Below are 19,005 nucleotides of genomic sequence, written 5' to 3'. Positions count from 1 at the left end.
CACGTAAAAGCACCCACTACACTCTCTGAGTGGTTGGCGTTAGGAAGGGCATCCAGCTGTAGAAACTCTGCCAAATTAGACTGGAGCCTGGTGTTGCCATCCGGTTTCACCAGTCCTCAGTCAAATCGTCCAACCCATGCTAGCATGGAAAGCGGACGTTAAACGATGATGATGATGATGATGATGATGAAACTGAAAGAAGCCTGTTATACGTGTGCGTGTTTGTGCATGTATATATGTGTGTGTGTGTGTGTGTGTGTGTATGTGTGTGTGAGAGAGAGAGAGCAAGTGTGTAAGACTTCAGGTCTCCTTGTCTTGATACCACAGAATTGTCATAAATGAAGGTCATTCCTTGCCAATATCTTGCAAAAACCATTCCTGGCAATAAGGAAATACTATCTTGCTTGGAAACAGATAAGGGTAGGTGTCAGGAAGAACATCCAGCCTGTAAAAATCACCCTCAATAAACTCCATCTAATCCATGCAATCATGGGAAAGTAGCCATTAGAACAATGATGATGAAGATGATGTAAAGGGGCATTTGTAAAATGCCATTCAATGAGAGGGGACACAACTCGGAAAGGTTAAAAACCACCGATGTAGTTTAATGAAGTAGGGTCTTCCCCCACCCCAGCTATTGAATGGCCGTTGGCTCTGCTTTGTTTATTCACCCTCTGATAGGTCTTGTTTTGTGACCTCACTATTTCACTGGTTAAGTGGGACTGTGCAAATCATTTATAAGGGGTGATAACTCCAAATTGAAATGAAACATTTTATTCATATGGGGAGATAACTATGTTTGATTTGGTACCAAAAGTCATGAAGCCAACATTACCAAAAAAAAAAAATGCTAGTGGTTTACAGTATTTAGCAAAATATTAATAATTAATGTAATTCTTGCTTGTCTCCATGGTAAAGTTTTTCATGTGGCTTTCTTGGTATCTCTTGTGTCTCATGATGTTCATAACAATATAGCTTTCCTTAAAAGATCAGGAGTGGCCATTTGTTAGCATTATCATCATTATTTAACAGCTATTTTTCTGTGCTGGAACGGGTTGGATAGGTTGACGGAATCTGGTGAGCCACAGGACTGCATATTTCATCTTGATTTTATATGTTGAATATTGGGTTGTGGGTTCAACCAATTTGCAGTTCAAGTCCATTGGTACAGGGATGTATTTGAAAGCTTGTTGTTCACATCACAAAGTATGACAAGATGATTCGTTGAATATTTCTGTTTGATAATAGTTTAGATATGCATGTGCTAATGTTACTGGAATGTGAAATATTATCATGAGCAAGTGACTGGAGCTCCTATTTCTTCAGTGAAGTTAATGGTATGAGTAGTGCTTGCTACAATAAACTTGTGAGGTTCAGAAGCCTGTCTTAAATTCCTGTTATTGCCTGGAGGACTATGGTGAACAAGAGAGGGCTTAGGACCGATCCTTGGTGAGCCCCTATTTGTATCCTGAATTCTTCGCTGTACTCGTTGCCAATCCTCACCTTACTTGTAGTGTCCCTGCACAAGGCTTGTACAGCTATCACCAGTCACTTGTCTATCCCTAGTTTCCACATTGACCACCAGATAAGGGATTGGGGGACTCTGTCAAAAGCTTTCTCCAAGTCAACAAAAGCTAAGTACAGAGGTTTATCTTTACTAGAAATATAGCACCAATGGTGCTTCTCCCTGGCATAAAACCAAACTGCATCTCATCTAGACTAATTTTTCCCCTAATTAGTTGGGCTATGACTCCCTCCGTAATTTTCATCACCTGATCCAACAGTTTGATACCTCTGTAATTATTTCTATCTAAGGCATCACCTTTACCTTTGTAGCAGTTGACTATGGTGCAAATACACCAATCATTGTTGGGTATGACTCTTTCGTGAATCACCTGATTTACAATACAGGTGACTAGAACATAACCTACACCGCTAGATATTTTAAGCATCTCAGCGACGAGTCCGTAATTGCTTTATCTACCAAGGACTGTTGATTCAGATAGCTGGTCCCTCAATTGGGTCAACATTAGGCAGACTCTCCTCCTCCCATTCATTCTCTACATTCAGCAATCTTTCATAATGGCATTTCCAAGCCTCTTTCTTCACAGAATCACTAAATGCAAGTGCACCATCATCCGTGCAGAGACATTTCTCTCCTATGACATCACAATTTTCTCTCACACACTGTTTTGCAATCCGAAACATTTCAAGTCTTTGGTTCACATGTTGCTGAACAAAGGCAAACTTTCTCTTTTCTGCTTCTCCCTTGGCTTTATATACCTGTCTCTTAGCTTCCCTTCTGGCTATCTGATACAATTCCCTGCTACCCTCACTCTTCAAGGTCTTCCAGGCCTGTTTCTTTGCTCTAATGGCCCTGTCTATGGCAATGTTCCACCACTACATTACTTTATGTCTGGTTGGGACTTTGCACCACCCACAGATTTGGTCTGTGGCACTCAGCAGGCTGTCCCACAAGAATTCCCAGTTGCCCTCTATGTCACAAGTTTGTAGCTCCTTCTACCTCACATCAAATTTCTCAATTAGGATGTCCCTAAATCTCTGACCATATGAAGGGTCCTTAAGCTTCCAAGTCCTTCTTTTCCAGATTGGTCTGCTTCTTGGCATCCTTCTAGCCTGGAGTCTAAAGTCATTATGACTTGTCTATGCTGGTTGGGGGTACATTCTTCAACAGGGATGGTTTTTGTATTTAAGAGCAACCATGCATCCTGCTGCCTGGTGAGAATGTAATCGAGCTGGCTAGCATAGTCACCTGACTGGTAGGTTATCAGGTGGCTAGTCAGCTTTCCGAAGTTGGTGTTGCAGATCAATAGGTTATTTGCATCACAAAACTCCAGTAGCCTTGTTCCCTCTTCATTCTGGGAACCAATTCCATGGCCCCCATGTACATCATGGAAGATACCGGGCTGCTGTCGGACATGCCCATTGAAGTCACCAGCCACAGCAATGAGATCCTCATCATTTGTCTTAAAGGCAGCCTGCAAAAGAATATCATGAAAATAGTTGTTCTGTTCATTTGGTAGGCCAACTGTGGGCATAGGCAGAGATAATTTATGCTATGCTATTCTGCAAGGCCAGCCTGAGTTTAAGAATATCAATATTTAAAAAAAACATAGAAGTGAAAATTCACTTATTATGCAACAGTGCTTCAAGAAAAATAATGAAGCTACATATATATGCATATACAAACACAAGCACACATTTATTCATTCAATTTACTATCTGTTTCAAATTATTTAATTAATCAATTATTCTTTCTAAAATAAGTCATTTACTCATTCAACATGACTAAAAATCAATAAACAACAAATTCTTACTTAATGAGATAAGTAATGAATTTAGTTGGAAACAGTCAACACTTTACTGTGTTTTTAAAAGTAAGAAAGCTAAATTGGTTAATGTAATGTTTATAGTGTGTCTGATAAGAATAGCATGGTCACAGCTGGAATGCCTTTGGTCATAGGTCAGTGCTGACCTTGGGTTAAATAACAACGAAGCTGGAAAAATGCCTTCATTTCCTTATTGTATGAAACCAGTTTGAACAGAATTTACATAAAATATCTCATGATTAAAGGAAATACTTCACATCAATCTAAAAGTTATTAAGAATGTAATGGATAATATTTGTATGAAATGTATAAAACAGGAAAACAATATGTGATGTGTTATTACTTACAGATGTTCCAAAAGAAGAAAATTGTGTATAAGTGAACAAGGTCTTGTTTCTGAAATACAATGAAACTGATATTGATTCAAACATTCTAATCTCTAAATATAAATTAAATCAACTGTTTTTAATATAGTTGTGTAGTGGTCATGAGTTTAAGGTACTGATGTATTGGTTTCAAATTTTGGCACAAGGCCAGTAAGTTCGGGGGAGTGGGTAAGTCGATTACATCAACCCCAGTGCTCAACTGGTACTTATTTTATTGACCCTGAAAGAACGAAAGGCAAAATTGACCAAGATAGAATTTGAATTCAAGACATAGAGATGGTTGAAATACCACTAAGCATTTTGCCTGGCATACTAATGATTCTGTCAGCTTTCCAGCTGAAAGGTACTGATATATTAGCCTATAGTTTGACTAAAATTATTATGTTGTCCATCTATCCATCTATTATGTTGTCCATCTATCCATTCATCTATTTTCTCTTTAATCAGGGTTGATCTGGATTTAAGCAACAGCATCCACAAAATATTACATCAATCCTATCAAAACTTACATGGTAATTTTACTTACAATAGTTATTATAACGAACATCATTTAAATTAAAGTAATAAATGAAAAACATGTAAAGTTATGATAACAAAAAAAAAATAATGAAAATCTGTACCTGTTTTCTTCCCATAGTCTTCTCTCTCGCTTTTTCATTATATATTTATCATCAAATTGTTTCTTTTGCTGCTTGTAACCTGTTTCGTCATCTTCATCCTCACTATCCATATCATCCTATAAAAAAGGTTATGGTAGAATTTTTATTCTTATTGTTCACACCACTACATTTCTAGCAGAGGCATTTCTGCATTTTGTCTGTAGATATAGCTTTGTTTTCCTTAATCCTTTAGCATTCAGATTACAGTGTCAAATGTAATGTTTATTCATCCACATTGCTTTGAGTTAATCATGCAGTATCTGGTAGCTTCATGATGTTGATGATGTAATTGTTTATTTTTATAATGACATTATAGGATAGGTGTGAGAGGCTAGATATGGCTGGTTTGAACATAAAAAAGGTAAAATATTTGGGCCACATATGGCCAGTTTAAATGCTAAAGAGTTATAATGTCCTTTATGATAGCACTTCTATGATAGTGGACCCCTAAAATTTATTTCTGCCGAAGTGCATTTTTTAAAAGGTACTTCAATGGGCCCTTTAACATTCTTTCTTTCCCTTCTTCATCATCGTTGTTTTAATGTCCACTTTTCTCTGCTTGCATGGTTCAGACAGATTTTGTTGACAGATTTTGTATGGCTGCCAGATGCCCTTTCTGTTGTCAATCCTCATGTTTCCAAATAAAGTAATATTTCCCCATGGCCAGACATATTTTACACAGAAGACTGGAAATGAACAACTTCACTTGTATGATAATGATGCTCATTCACAACCATCACATAAAGTCTAGACAAGAGTACAAACAAACACACACATATATATTAGGTGCAGGTGTGGCTATGTAGTAAGAAGCTTGCTTCCCAACTACATGGTTTTGGGTTCAGTTCCACTGCATGGTACCTTGGACAACTGTTTTCTACTATAGCCTCAAGCCAACCAAAGCCCTGTGAATGGATTTCACAGATAGAAACTAAAAGAAGCCCATCATATATACATAAACTAGCATGAAACAAATTTTGCAGGATCTAGTCAGAGAAAATTGACAAAAGCAAAATATGACTGGACAGAACATTTGAAAGGAAGCTAAAATTGAATGAGTAATTTTAATTTGAATGTAAAACGAAGAAGCTTTACAATCTTACCAACAAGAAACTGTATGGAAAATATAATAAAAATACAAGATATTGCTTACTAGTATTTCCACATAGTTTCTGGAAAACTGTCAACAAATAATCATCATCATTTAATGTCCATTTTCCATGCTGGCAAGGATTGGATGATTTGACTGAAAAGTAGTAAGCTGGAGAGCTGCACCAGGTGCCAATCTTATTTGGCATAGTTCCTACAGCTGGATGCCCTTCCTAATGCCAACCACTCCAAGAGAGTAGTGAGTGTTTTTTATGTGCCACCAGCATCGGCCCCGACTACAATCTCACTTGGTTCGACAGGTCTTCTCAAGCATGGTATACTGCCAAAGATCTCAGTCACTTGTCACTGCCTCCATGAGGCCCCAGGGTTTGAATGGTGCTTTTTACATGCCACTGGCATAGATTCCAGTTATGCAACACTGGTATTGGCCACAACTATGATTTCACTTGGCTTTATAGGTCTTCTCAAGTTCAACATATCAAACATATCGCCCAAAGATCACTTGGGTCGATGGTCTTCTGAAGCACAACATATTGCTCAACATTCAAAGGGTGCTTTTTTATGTGCCACCAACATGGGTGCCAGTTACGCAACACTAGTATTGGCCATGACTATGATTTCATTTGGCTTCACCGGTCTTCTAAAGCATGGCATATTGCCCAAGGTCTCAGTCACTTGTCATTGCCTCTGCAAAGATCATTCTTTACCAATTCGCCCCTTGTCTTCCTGGGTCTATCTCTTCCACAGGTTCCCTCTACCATTAAAGGTTGGCATTTCACACAACTGTCCTCATCCATATGCATCACATGACCATACCAATGCAGTAGTCTCTCTTGTACACTACATCTCATGCCTCATGTGCCCAACTTTTCTCTCGAGACGCTTATACTTTATCATGCATGCATACCGACATTGCACATCCACCAAGGCATACTAGCTTCATTTCTTTCAAGTCCGTTGAACTAAAGACATTTGAATATTTTTGTTCATATTTAAATTATCATATGTAGTTTGGATGTAGACAGTTGCATACAGAAGTGCCAATCATTTAAAGTGGATAGAACTTATGGAAGTGGGAGAGCCAGGAAGACATGGGACAAAGTAGTGAAGGCCGACCACAAGACACTGAGCCTTACAAAGGAGATGACTCAGGACTGAGATACTTGGCACCTTGTTGTACTCAAAAAGACCCATCTGCCACTGCAGAAGTGATACTGGTGCCACATAAAAAGCACCCAGTACACTCTGTAACATGGTTGGCATTAGGAAAAGCATTCAGCCATAGAAATCATGCCAGAACAGACAATGGAACCAGGTGCAACCCCTGGTCTTACCAGCTCCAGTCAAACCATCAACCCATGCCAGCATGGAAAATGGATGTTAAATAATAATGATGATGACTTTCATTAATAATCTAATAATTTTGTCTATTTTCTCATTTGACAGAACTGTTTTGAAAAAAATAGTTGGTCCAATAAATGATTTAGCTCCTCAGTTAAAATGTTTATGACATGTCAAGAATATGAATTAACATTTAATTTGTAATAAGGTAAATCTGGAATGACACATAATAACTGCTTCTTTGAAGGCAGTCATCAATAAACTGCATACAAATATGGATATGAGTACCTAAAAACAAATCATACTGCAATAGCAGTAGCACAACAAATCAATATTGCCAGAACATTCTCTCAAAAAATTTTTATACACAGTTTCCAAGATGTATTTCATACTTTCTGCTAATAGAAAAGAAATATTTAATAAATACTGCATATTATCATGAATAAATAAAAATAATACTTACCTCATCATCTCTAAAGATACTATCATAATCAGGAATGTCAGTAATTTCATTTTCTCTCACAAGTACTTTGACTTGTAAACTATTGTACACATTATGTACATCAATTGGCCTGTGACTGAAAGAGGAAGTTAAATATTTTTTCAATAACTAAATGTTCTATGAAATGTGCTTCAGAACAACAAACTACATTTACAGAAAACAGCTCTTTGAGCAAGACATTATTGGGAATATGGATACAGCATATATTATACTGCTTAAAACTGTTTGCTAAGTTGAGGGTCTTACCTTTTATTGCACTAACCACAGAATATAAAATGTGCCTAAAGTTAGGTTTTTTTATACGTAGTTTGAGCACTTCCGGCTGTAGATTATATAAAGAATCCTTTGCACAAGGTTTTTTTCCAAACTTTCACATTACTTGCTCTGCTGCTGACACTATTATACCACACAAAATGATGGGCTAAACTAAAAAATTTCTTTAGTTTTAATCACTCATCATTCATTCATCATTCATATTCGGAATACTAATATGCTGTACTTTGAATTAAAATAATTTTCAAAATTTGTAATTCTTTAATTCATAAAATAATCTTCAAAACTCATAATTCTTTAAATCTTTGCAATATTCTCTCCATTTCATAACCCATGTGTTCCCATACTTTGCCATGATTTCCTCACTGATCTCTCCCTTTCGCTTACAAATTTGTAATCCTTCTTGCCTTGTTTTATAACTTGCATCTTTCTCATGATTCTTCCAGCGATAAAGTCTTTCAAGACTCTCTCTCTCTCTCTCTCTCTCTGCCTCACTAGTCTCTTCTTACTGTTATTTCTTGAGGTGAAGCTGGCCATTGCTTGTCCGCAATGCGCCCACCCATTCCTGCCCCCACCACCTATACCGGAAATTTCTTCTCTTATACCAGAAACCCCTACATGGGCTTCTGTATCAGAAGACTTGCATAGCTCTCTCCCACCCACCACCACCAATCATCCACACTATGGCTCATTTACTTAATTTAAAATTGACCTATTTATGTTTGCAACAATAACGCTTATATTTACAACACTTATAACATATTTACAATGCTTACATTACACTCAAAATAGGAGCAACAAGTTTAACATGTTTGAATGATGGTAGGTTAAAGTGAATACAGCTGATGTGATATGTCTGTTATCAAACGAAGATTGAAACCTTCTTTTCAGGTGCTGAATACCATCTCTCCTTCCCATGCTCCCTCCCATGTCCCTTTCCCAATTTACAGAGTTGGCAGTGTTAATGTAGACACATTGAAAGCTAGGTTAGTGAGATTGTTGAGATACTTGAATGGATGTGTGTTGATGTATGTTGCATTCAAGAGGTATTGGAGAGGAGCTTCAGCCAGGTTCCTCACAGGCAAGACACATAGGTATAAAATCTTCTGAGAAGCTAACAGTAGCAGGGTAGGTGGTGTGGACATAATTCTTGCAGAAAAATGGGTGGATAAGGTCATAGAAGTAGTCACAGAGTGCAATAGCGTACTTAAGCTCAGGCTAGTCTTGCAGAATACTATAGCGACAATTATCTCTGCTTATGCCTACCAAGTGGGTCTACCAAAAGCACAAAATGATCACTTTTATGGGCATGTCGGACAGCAGCCCAGTATCTTTCATGGTGTGTATGTGGGCCATGGAATTGGTTCCCAAAACGAAAAGGGAACAAGGCTACTGGAGTTCTGCGATGCAAATAACCTATTGATCTGCAACACCAAATTCAGAAAGCTGACCAGCCACCTGATAACCTACCAGTCAGGTGACTATGCTAGCCAGATCAATTACATTCTCACCAGAGAGCAGGATGCATGGTTGCTCCTAAATACAAAGATTGTCCCTGGTGAAGAATGTACCTCCCAGCAAAGACTCGTCATTAGTGACTTTAGACTTCAGGCCAGAAGGATGCCAAGAAGCAGACCAACCTGGAAAAGAAGGATTTAGAAGCTTAAGGACCCTTCATATGGTCAGAGATTTAGGGACATCTTAATTGAGAAATTTGATGAGAGGGAAGAGGAACTAGACTTGTGACATAGAGGGTAACTGGGAATTCTTGTGGGTCAGCTTCCTGAGTGCCACAGACCAAATCTGTAGTTGGTGCAAAGTTCTATCCAGACTTAAGGTAATGTTGTGGGGGAATGATACTTTAGACAGGGCCATTAGAGTAAAGTAACTGGTTTGGAAGGCCTTGAAGAGTGGAGGAAGTAGGGAATTCTATCAACCAGAGGGGAAGCTAGGAGACAGGTATATATATAGCCAAGGGAGATGCAGAACAGAAAAAGTTTGCCTATGTTCAGCGACATGAGGACCAAAGACTTGAGGTGTTGCAGATTGCAAGACAGTGTGTGAGAGAAAATTGTGATGTCATAAGAGTGAAATGTGTCTGCATGGATCATGGTACACTTGCATTTAATGATTCTGCAAAGAAAGAGCCTTGGAAAAGCCATTATAAAAGACTGCTGAACATGGAGAATAAATGGGAAAAGGAGAGTCTACCAAATGTTGACCCAACTGAGGGACCAGCTATCCAAATCAACAAACCTTGGTAGATAAGGCAATTAACGATATGAAGACAGGGAAAGCCCCCGGCCCATTAGGAATCACCACTGAGATGCTTAAAATATCTGGTAGTGTGGGTTATGGTCTAGTCACCCATATTGTAAATCAGGTGGTTCACAAAGGAATCATATCCAATGACTGGTGTAGCAGCACCATAGTCAACTTCTACATAAGTAAAGGATACCTTAGAGAGAAATAATTACAGAGGTATCAAATTATTAGATCAAGTGATGAAAGTTATGGAGAGGGTCATAGCCCAACTAATTATGGAGAGAATTAGTCTAGATGAAATGGAGTTTCACTTCGTACCAGGCAGAAGCACCACTGATGCTATATTTCTGGTAAGACAGCTGCAGGAGAAATACATAGCCAAAGATAAACCTCAGGACTTAGCTTTTGTTGACTTGGAGAAAGCCTTTGACAGGGTCCCCTGATCCCTTATCTGGTGTTCAATGCAGAAACTAGGAATAGACAAGTGGTTGGTGAGAGCTGTACAAGCCATGTACAAGGATGTTACCAGTAAGGTGAGAGTTGACAACAAGTACAGTGAAGTATTCTGGGTACAAATAGGGGTTCACCAAGGATCGGTCCTCAGCCCTCTCTTGTTCATCATAGTCTTCCAGGCAATAACAGAGGAATTTAAGTTAGGCTGCTCCTGGGAGCTCCTCTATGCTGATGACCTTGTTCTTATAGCTGAAACACTACCAGAACTAGAGAAAAAGTTTCAGGTATTGAAGCAAGGTCTAGAATTGAAGGGCCTTAGAGTTAATCTAGCAAAAACCAAAGTCTTAGTAAGTAAGAATGCAGACAAATCACAAATCCCTTCAGGCAGACAAATCACAAATCCCTGCTTGATCTGTAGAAAAGGCGTAGGTAGAAACTCCATAAGATGTACCCGGTGTAAGCTATGGACACATAAGAGGTGTAGTAATATCAGAGGAAGGTTAACAGGGAAAATAGCTTTTGTGTGTAGTAGATGCATATGTACAATAAACACCAAAAATGTACAGAAAATAGAACTCCATCAACTGCTAGTGGGGTAAGCTAGAGGTACTAGATACTTGTGTCATGCAAATAGTACCCATACCAGTGGCATGTAAAAGCACCCATTACACTCACAGTGTGGTTGGCATTAGGAAGGGCATCCAGCTGTAGAAACCATGCCAAATCAGACTGGAATCTGGTGCAGCCTTCCAGCTTGCCAACCCTAGTCAAACAATCCAACTCGTACCAGCATGGACAACAGATGTGAAATGATGATGATGATGATTTCTTCTAACATTGTTGTGCTATTGATAACATACTGCAGTTTAACCGACCATCAGTCAAGCCTGAATGGAGTGGTAGTTTTATGCATAAAGCTGAAACCAGTCAGAAGTTTATATCACATTCTTTTCTCATGCTTAATCTACTGGGCTATTGGACATAAGGCGATCATCTGTATATATTTTATATGCCAGAATTATTTTGCATAAATTTAATAATAATTTGATTGTACTGAAAAGTGTAAATAACACACATACAGATACACTCAGGGAAGATCTCTCCCAAGAAAGCACACTCAAATCCTCTATATCATAAAAGGTGACCATGCCAATCATTAGCTCAGAGGGAGTCAGGGTTCTGACAGAAACTAACACTGCCAGAAAGCTATTCCATTAGCAAAGATTTAAATAAGCTACTATAGTATACTTTACTTGACATACAAATTTAAATTGTTGCATATTTATATATTCTTGTTGTACAGACCTGGAATAAGTTATCATTTTTTAAACATATTTTGATTTATATCTTTACTTAATTAACACCAGACATAGCTGCATGGTTAAAAAGTTTATCCCTCAACCACATGGCTTCAGGTTCAGAGTTCCCCTCTGTGTGACACCTTGGGTAAGGTATATCTCCAGGCCAACCAAAGCCTTGTAAGTGAATCTGGTAGACAGCATGAAAAACAGACATTAAATGATGTTGATAATATATATATATATATCATTATCACTGTTGTTTAACGTCCGCTTTCCATGCTGACATGGGTTGGATAGTTTGATTGAGAATTGGAAAGCCGGGAGGCTGCACCAGGTTCCAATCTGATCTGGCAAGGTTTCTACAGCTGGATGCCCTTCCTAACACTAACCACTCCAAGAGTGTAGTGGGTGCTTTTACATGCTACCAGCACAGGAGCCAGTCAGGCGGCACTAGCATTGGCCACACTCGAATGATGCTTTTTACGTGCCACCGGCGTGGGTGCCAGTCAGGTGGCACTGGTATCAGCCATGACTACGATTTCACTTGGTTCAACAGGTCTTCACAAGCATGGCATACTGCCCAACAATTGAACGGTGCTTTTAAACGGGCCAATTATGCAACACTGGCATCGGCCATCACTACAGTCTTGCCGGGTCTTCTCAAGCACAGCACATCTCCAAAAGTTTTGGTCATTTGTCATTGCCTCTATGAGGCCCAAAGTTCAAAGGTTATGCTTCACCACCTCATCCCATGTCTTCCTGGTCTACCTCTTCCACAGGTTCTCTCCACTGTTAGGGTGTGACACTTCTTCACACAGCTGTCCTTATCCATATGCATCACATGACCATACCAGTGCAGTTGTCTCTCTTGCACACCACCTCTGATGCTTCTTATGTCTCATTTTTCTCTCAAGGTGCTTACACTCTGTCATGTATGCACACTGACATTACACATCCAGCGGAGCATACCAGCTTCATTTCTTTCAAGTTTACGCATGTTGATTATTAAATTGTAGCTCGCTTTGTTTGTAGCTATGCCACATTGGCTTTAGCTAGGAAATAGGGCAGCCATAATGTTTTGTTGTTCGCAGTGCACCCCACTCCAATCCCACCCTCACTACCTATACCAGAAGTCTTTCTCCTCTAACCTCTACCAGATGTCTTTCTCCTGAGCACCTCTAACAGTCAACTATATGGATTACTTTCCATCCTTCTCCCTCCATCCCTATGTGGGTTCATGGTTCTGGGTTCAGTCCCACTGCAGGGCACTCTGGGCAAGTGTCCTGTACCATAGCCTTGAGCCGACCAAATCCCTATGAGTGGATCTGGTAAACAGAAACTGAAAGAAGCCCACCAAAATATTTATATATGTGTGTGTGTGTTTCTTTGTGTTTGTCTCCGCCATCACTGCTTGACAACCAAGTTAGTGGTTCAGTAGAAGAGACTGATAGAATAAGTACTAGGCTAAAAAAAATTAAGTCCTAGGATTGATTTGTTTGACTAAAACCCTTCAAAGCAGTGCTCTAGCATGGCCACAGTCAAATGACTGAAACAAGTAAAAAAATTTTTTTAAATACTTATTAATTCATATTGTTTTGTATTAATCATGTATAATCTAATAGCTTCAGGATTTCAATGATGTGACTTTTTACATTTTAGAATAACATTGTAGGGTAGGTATGAGAGGCTTGACCTGGCTGCTTTCAACATAAAACAAGGAGGATATTTGGGCCAGATGTTTTGGGCTGATTTGAATGTTAAAGGGTCAATTGGGGTTTTTGTTTTACATTCACATATATTTTTGTATGCAGTCCATTTCAATATTGAATTAATGCTGACAAAATAGACTTTTTTCTCTAGGCACCTTCAAAATATTGTCATATAAAATCCTCAAAGCCATTGTTGGTAAATACTGCAATCAATTATGAACATTTGACATTTATTAACACACAGCTAACAGGCTTACCAAAAGCAATCACTTTTTCTTGAATTTAATTCTTTTTATTCTTTTTTTTCCTTTTACTTGCTTCAGTCATTTGACTGCGGTCATACTGGAGCACTACCTTGAAGGGTTTTAATCGAACAAATTGACCCCAGAACTTAGGGAGGGGGACAAACACAGACACAGACACACATACACGTCAGGCTTTTTCAGATTCTGCCTACCAAATTCACTCACAAGGCTTTGGTCAGCCCAAGACTATAGTAGAAGACACTTGCCCATGGTACCACGTAGTGGGACTGAACCTGGAACCATGTGGATGGGAAGCAAGCTTTTGGTGCTCCTTTATGATTTTGATCATCAGAAATGCAATAGATCAGTAATTGTCCTGTTGAAAATGTGTAACAATTGATGCTAAAGTTGACTAATTGCGATAGAGAATAAACAAGTTTCTTTTGCTCTCTCTAATGAGTGATCCTCTGCTGGTTTTAACAATAAGCATTCAGTTATTCTATCATCTGAACTACTTACACATTAAATTAACAGCTAAGTGGCTGCGTATTCTGCAGAAACTCATACCCATAATATAATTCAGGCTGATTCAGCATGACATGGCTGGACCTATGAATCCAATGGGCTTCCACAGTTTCCATTTACCCAATTTCACTCACAAGACTTGGGCTGACATGAAACTATAGTAAAAAAAAAAAACTTGCCCAAGATGCTGAAAGACTAAAAGATAAAGCTCATGTCATCCATTTACATTACATATAGGCGCAGGAGTGGCTGTGTGGTAAGTAGCTTGCTTACCAACCACATGGTTCCGGGTTTAGTCCCACTGCGTGGTACCTTGTGCAAGTGTCTTCTACTATAGCCTCGGGCTGACCAAAGCCTTGTGAGTGGATTTGGTAGACGGAAACTGAAAGAAGCCCGTCGTATATATGTATATGCATATATATGTGTGTGTTTGTCTCCCCAACATCGCTTGACAACCGATGCTGGTGTGTTTACATCCCCGTAACTTAGCGGTTCGGTAAAAGAGACCGATAGAATAAGTACTAGGCTTACAAAGAATAAGTCCTGGGGTCGATTTGCTCGACTAAAGGCGGTGCTCCAGCATGGCCGCAGTCAAATGACTGAAACAAGTAAAAGAGTAAAAGAGATTACATGTCCAGAACAATGCAGACATGTAGACATGACTCAATGAATAAAAATATATTTTACCTGTCAAAAATGTAGAAACACACATCTTTCTCAGGTTGTAACAACTCCACGACATCGAAAGATGCACCACAGTTGATCATGACAATATGTTTAACCTAAAAATAAAGAAACATCTTTTAATAATAATCCTTTCCACTATAGGTACAAGGCCTGAAATTTGGGGGGATGGGGTAAGCCGAGTAAATCAACACCAGTATTCAACTAGTACTTATTTTATTGATCCTGAAAGGATAAAAGGCAAAGTTGACCTTGGTGGAACTTGAACTCAGAACATAAAGATGGACGAAATGCTGCTAAGCATTTTGTCCAGCGTGCTAACGATTCTGCCAGCTCATTGCTTTAATAATAATAATAATAATAATAATAATTAGCTGGACCCGTGAAAAATTCACGGAAAACACAAAAAATGTAAGCATCTGTAAACAGTGAACTGGTGCTATGAGAAATGTTTGTATATTATGACCGTCTGTCTCTTTATGTTCTGAGTTCAAATTCTGCCGAGATCGACTTGTCCTTTCGGGGTCAATAAATTAAGTATCAGTTGCGTACTGGGGATCGATCTAATCAACTGGCCCCCCTCCCCACAAAAAAATCAGGCCTAGAAAAGTATATTGTGACAGTTACAGAACATAGAAAGTGATGTAACACCCGCTTTTGATTTAACAATGTGTATATGTATCTGTGTATCTACTCTTGCAATGTGATAAACATTTAAAAACACAAAATGAATGCCATCACCACTCACTGTCTCTTTCACTCTCTCTGTTCTCCTCTCTCTCTCTCGCTTTGCCTCTTCTTTGAAGTGTAACACACACAACAGGTACGAACAAAAAAAGTTGGCATATTAATATTACTGATAATAATAATAATAATCACATATATAGTGGTGTGTTTACCTTGTCCAATTTCAAATTTAAATAACCTTAAGCAAATATCTTCTACAGCCTCAGATTGACTGAGCAAGAATTGGTCCACAAAGATAGCACAAAAGCCCATCGTACCTATGCAAGTGCCTGCTTTAGTGTGCTTTCTCTTCCTGACTGGAGTTTTTCAGTTTATTTTAACAACAAAACTCATTTTCAACACATATCTTGAAAGCAGTATACTCTTTCACACCCTCTGGTTTGAACATTGCACACTTAGCTCTTTAGCATGTAACCAGGGTATAGTCAACCCTAATATCATACCTGTTTTACAATCAAAAAGGCAAAATAATCCAGTCTCCCACGCCTACCCTAATTTCATTCTGACAATACACAATCATCATCATCGTTTAATATCTGCTCTCCATGCTGGCATGGGTTGGACGGTTTGACATGGAGCTGGCTAGCAGGAATCTGTCCGGACTCCAAATGTCTGTTGTGGCATGGTTTCTACAGCTGGATGCCCTTCCCAATGCCAATCACTTAACAGAGTGTGCTGGGTGCTTTTTACGTGGCACCAACATGGGCATGTAAATGCAGCACCAGCACAGGATCTATGATCTAATGCATGTAAATAAAGGGCTGAATATTGTATAAATAGAAAAAAATGTGGAGGTGCAATGGCCCAGTGGTTAGGGCAGCAGACTCGCGGTTATAGGATCGCGGTTTCGATTCCCAGACCGGGCGTTGTGAGTGTTTATTGAGCGAAAATGCCTAAAGCTCCACGAGGCTCCGGCAGGGGATGGTGGCGAACCCTGCTGTACTCTTTCACCACAACTTTCTCTCACTCTTACTTCCTGTTTCTGTTGTGCCTGTAAATTCAAATGGTCAGCCTTGTCACACTGTGTCACGCTGAATATCCCCGAGGACTACATTAAGGGTACACGTGTCTGTGGAGTATTCAAAACCAAAGATTTCCAGTATACAACTACTTATTGATATGCATAACAGTATATTTCACACAGAGTAACATAGACTAGAATAGAATACCTGAGATAAAATGAGAAATGACTCCTACAATATACACAAGTAAGGTGTAAGACTTTTATTTCCAGATACATAGACAGAGCACTTATAAACATTTACAAGACTTACAACATTAAAGCTGAAACATACCCCTTCACAATTATCCATAAAAGAAGTTTCAAGACTTTCTTTTCCTGTAATAGGGATGATAGAGTACAACACTTGGTCACACTGGAATAAATACTGCAATAAAAAAAAAAAAAAATTCAAATATTTTCTGTTAAGGAAATAATTTTTGATCATTTCAATACCAATTAGTCAATCATTGAGCAAAGCATGTCCTACATAAATGGAGCAATACAATGTCAATTGTGCAATGCATAGAAATACCATATAATAGCCAAATGAACTAATACTTAAAACCAAAACAAAAAAATAATATTAAATTGCCATCATGAAGAAACATTTTACCCATCATATAGAACCTGATCGATCTACATGGCATAAATAAATAAATAAATGGAACACACATTCTCATCATTGAACATCATTTTATGCCCACTTTTCCATCTAGCATACATTAGACAGTTTTTCTGGGGCAGTGTTTTCTAGTTGGATGCTCTTCCTGTTGCTAACTCTTTTAGCCACCTTGATTAAGTGTCCTCATCTATAGCCCCAGCTTGATCAAAACCTTATGAAAGCTCTGAAGGCGACCAAACTCAACATTAAGATTGTTGAAAGCCAGGGAACTCCGTCAGATCACAACACCATATGCACCAATGATAACTGCGTGGTATGTAGGATTAGCCCTGGCATTAACTGTAGAACCAGAAATGTAGTTTACAGCATAAGATGCATAGGTGTTTGTAAAGACATGAACATGACATACATAGGGGAGACATCTAGGAGCATTACAGAACGACTAAATGAACATTTGAGACAATATGATGACAAAAAAACTGTCTTCCATACTCTACCAACATTCCAAGGACCAACATGGAGGCAACTCACAGTTTATACAGGTAGAGTAAAATAGTTAATGGGCTGTTATGTAGATGTATGCGTGTGTGGGTGTGTGTATATGTGTATGCACATGTATGTAGGCATATGGATATGAAAGTAAACAGATTGACATACAGACGGTTAGGTACAAAGGTTATATGAACAGACAAGCACACATACACACAAATGAAGACTGAAAATGAAGACATGACCATATATACACACACACTTCACTTCACGCAAGGACACATATGGAGACACACGTCCACACATAAGGAGATACACATCCATACATACACAGTACATAATTGCAAAAAACCCATACACACACACATGCAAACACACACACACATACATAAAATCACACAAACACATGAATATGCAGAATACATACATATATACATAGGCACACACACATATACATGCATACACCCACACACATGCGCACAAACAAACAAAAAGAACGCAGTGTGAATAACAGACAGAGTCAACAACTATTGAAAAGGTTGCAAGATGCAATGAAAATTTTAGAAAAATAAAGAAGGAAATGGGTGGAAAATTTACCAGTGTGTGTGTTAAACTATGAGGCACTTAAAAGAGAATGTCTCTCCCCAGACACAACAGAGTATATATATATATAATTTAATACACACAGGCATTATATGTGAACAATTATTAGTTTCATGCAGAAATAGTATAATAATTGGCCGGCTTGTATTGCATGCTGTGTACTATCCTGCAATCGTTCAGGTTCAAAATAAATGTCTATTCTCTATAAAAAAAAAAGTTTGGCTGGAAAGGGAATTGTGTCCCTTCTCTTCAGTTAGCAGGATATTGGCAATAACTTATACAGAAACTAAGAACGGTTGGTGCAGGGGTTAATCGGTTAGAGAAAGACTAGTGTTTGTAAGACTATCCTTAATCTAAAGCGAATGGTGTTCTTAAGTTCAACAGCAGAAACTTATTGAGAAGCTCGGATCTTGTGAAAATTTCTGATCTCAAGTTTAGGTCAGTGGAGTTCTTAAAATACACTTCATAAATGAGATCAGAAATTTTCAAGCATCTTGATAAGTTTCTACTATTGAAGGATCTTGCCCTTTTGATGGGGAACTCAATTAATTAATTCTCTTTAACTAAACACTTTGAAATTTCGGATACTGGTAGAATGTGTCATAGAGGACATCTTTTACTCTTAGCGTTGTTGAGAAAAGTTTCTATTTGCAAAGTTATTTCGTGTTAAAGTTGTCGTATTTCGGTAATTTCAATCAATCAATGACATGTATTCAGCTGAATAAAATTACTGCTGTT

The 19,005-nt window shown here is 38.5% G+C and overlaps 1 protein-coding gene across 2 annotated transcripts in view; it reads right to left on the bottom strand.

Moving 5' to 3' along the window:
- LOC106870207 (cell division control protein 45 homolog) overlaps positions 1–19,005 on the bottom strand; it is a 66,835-nt gene that overhangs the window by 31,999 nt on the left and 15,831 nt on the right. For both annotated transcript variants that reach the window (XM_014916209.2, XM_052967208.1), the window contains exons 3-7: positions 16,846–16,938; positions 14,807–14,901; positions 7,310–7,424; positions 4,357–4,472; positions 3,698–3,746 (exon numbers count right to left, since the gene is read on the bottom strand). In XM_014916209.2, the coding sequence (XP_014771695.1) occupies positions 3,698–3,746; positions 4,357–4,472; positions 7,310–7,424; positions 14,807–14,901; positions 16,846–16,938 (468 nt within the window). The remainder of the gene's footprint in view (positions 1–3,697; positions 3,747–4,356; positions 4,473–7,309; positions 7,425–14,806; positions 14,902–16,845; positions 16,939–19,005) is intronic.

The sequence above is a fragment of the Octopus bimaculoides genome, chromosome 4, assembly GCF_001194135.2.
Source record: "Octopus bimaculoides isolate UCB-OBI-ISO-001 chromosome 4, ASM119413v2, whole genome shotgun sequence".
Lineage (NCBI taxonomy): Eukaryota > Metazoa > Mollusca > Cephalopoda > Octopoda > Octopodidae > Octopus > Octopus bimaculoides.
Note: the sequence above shows the minus strand (reverse complement) of the source record. Positions and strands in the feature narration are given on the sequence as shown.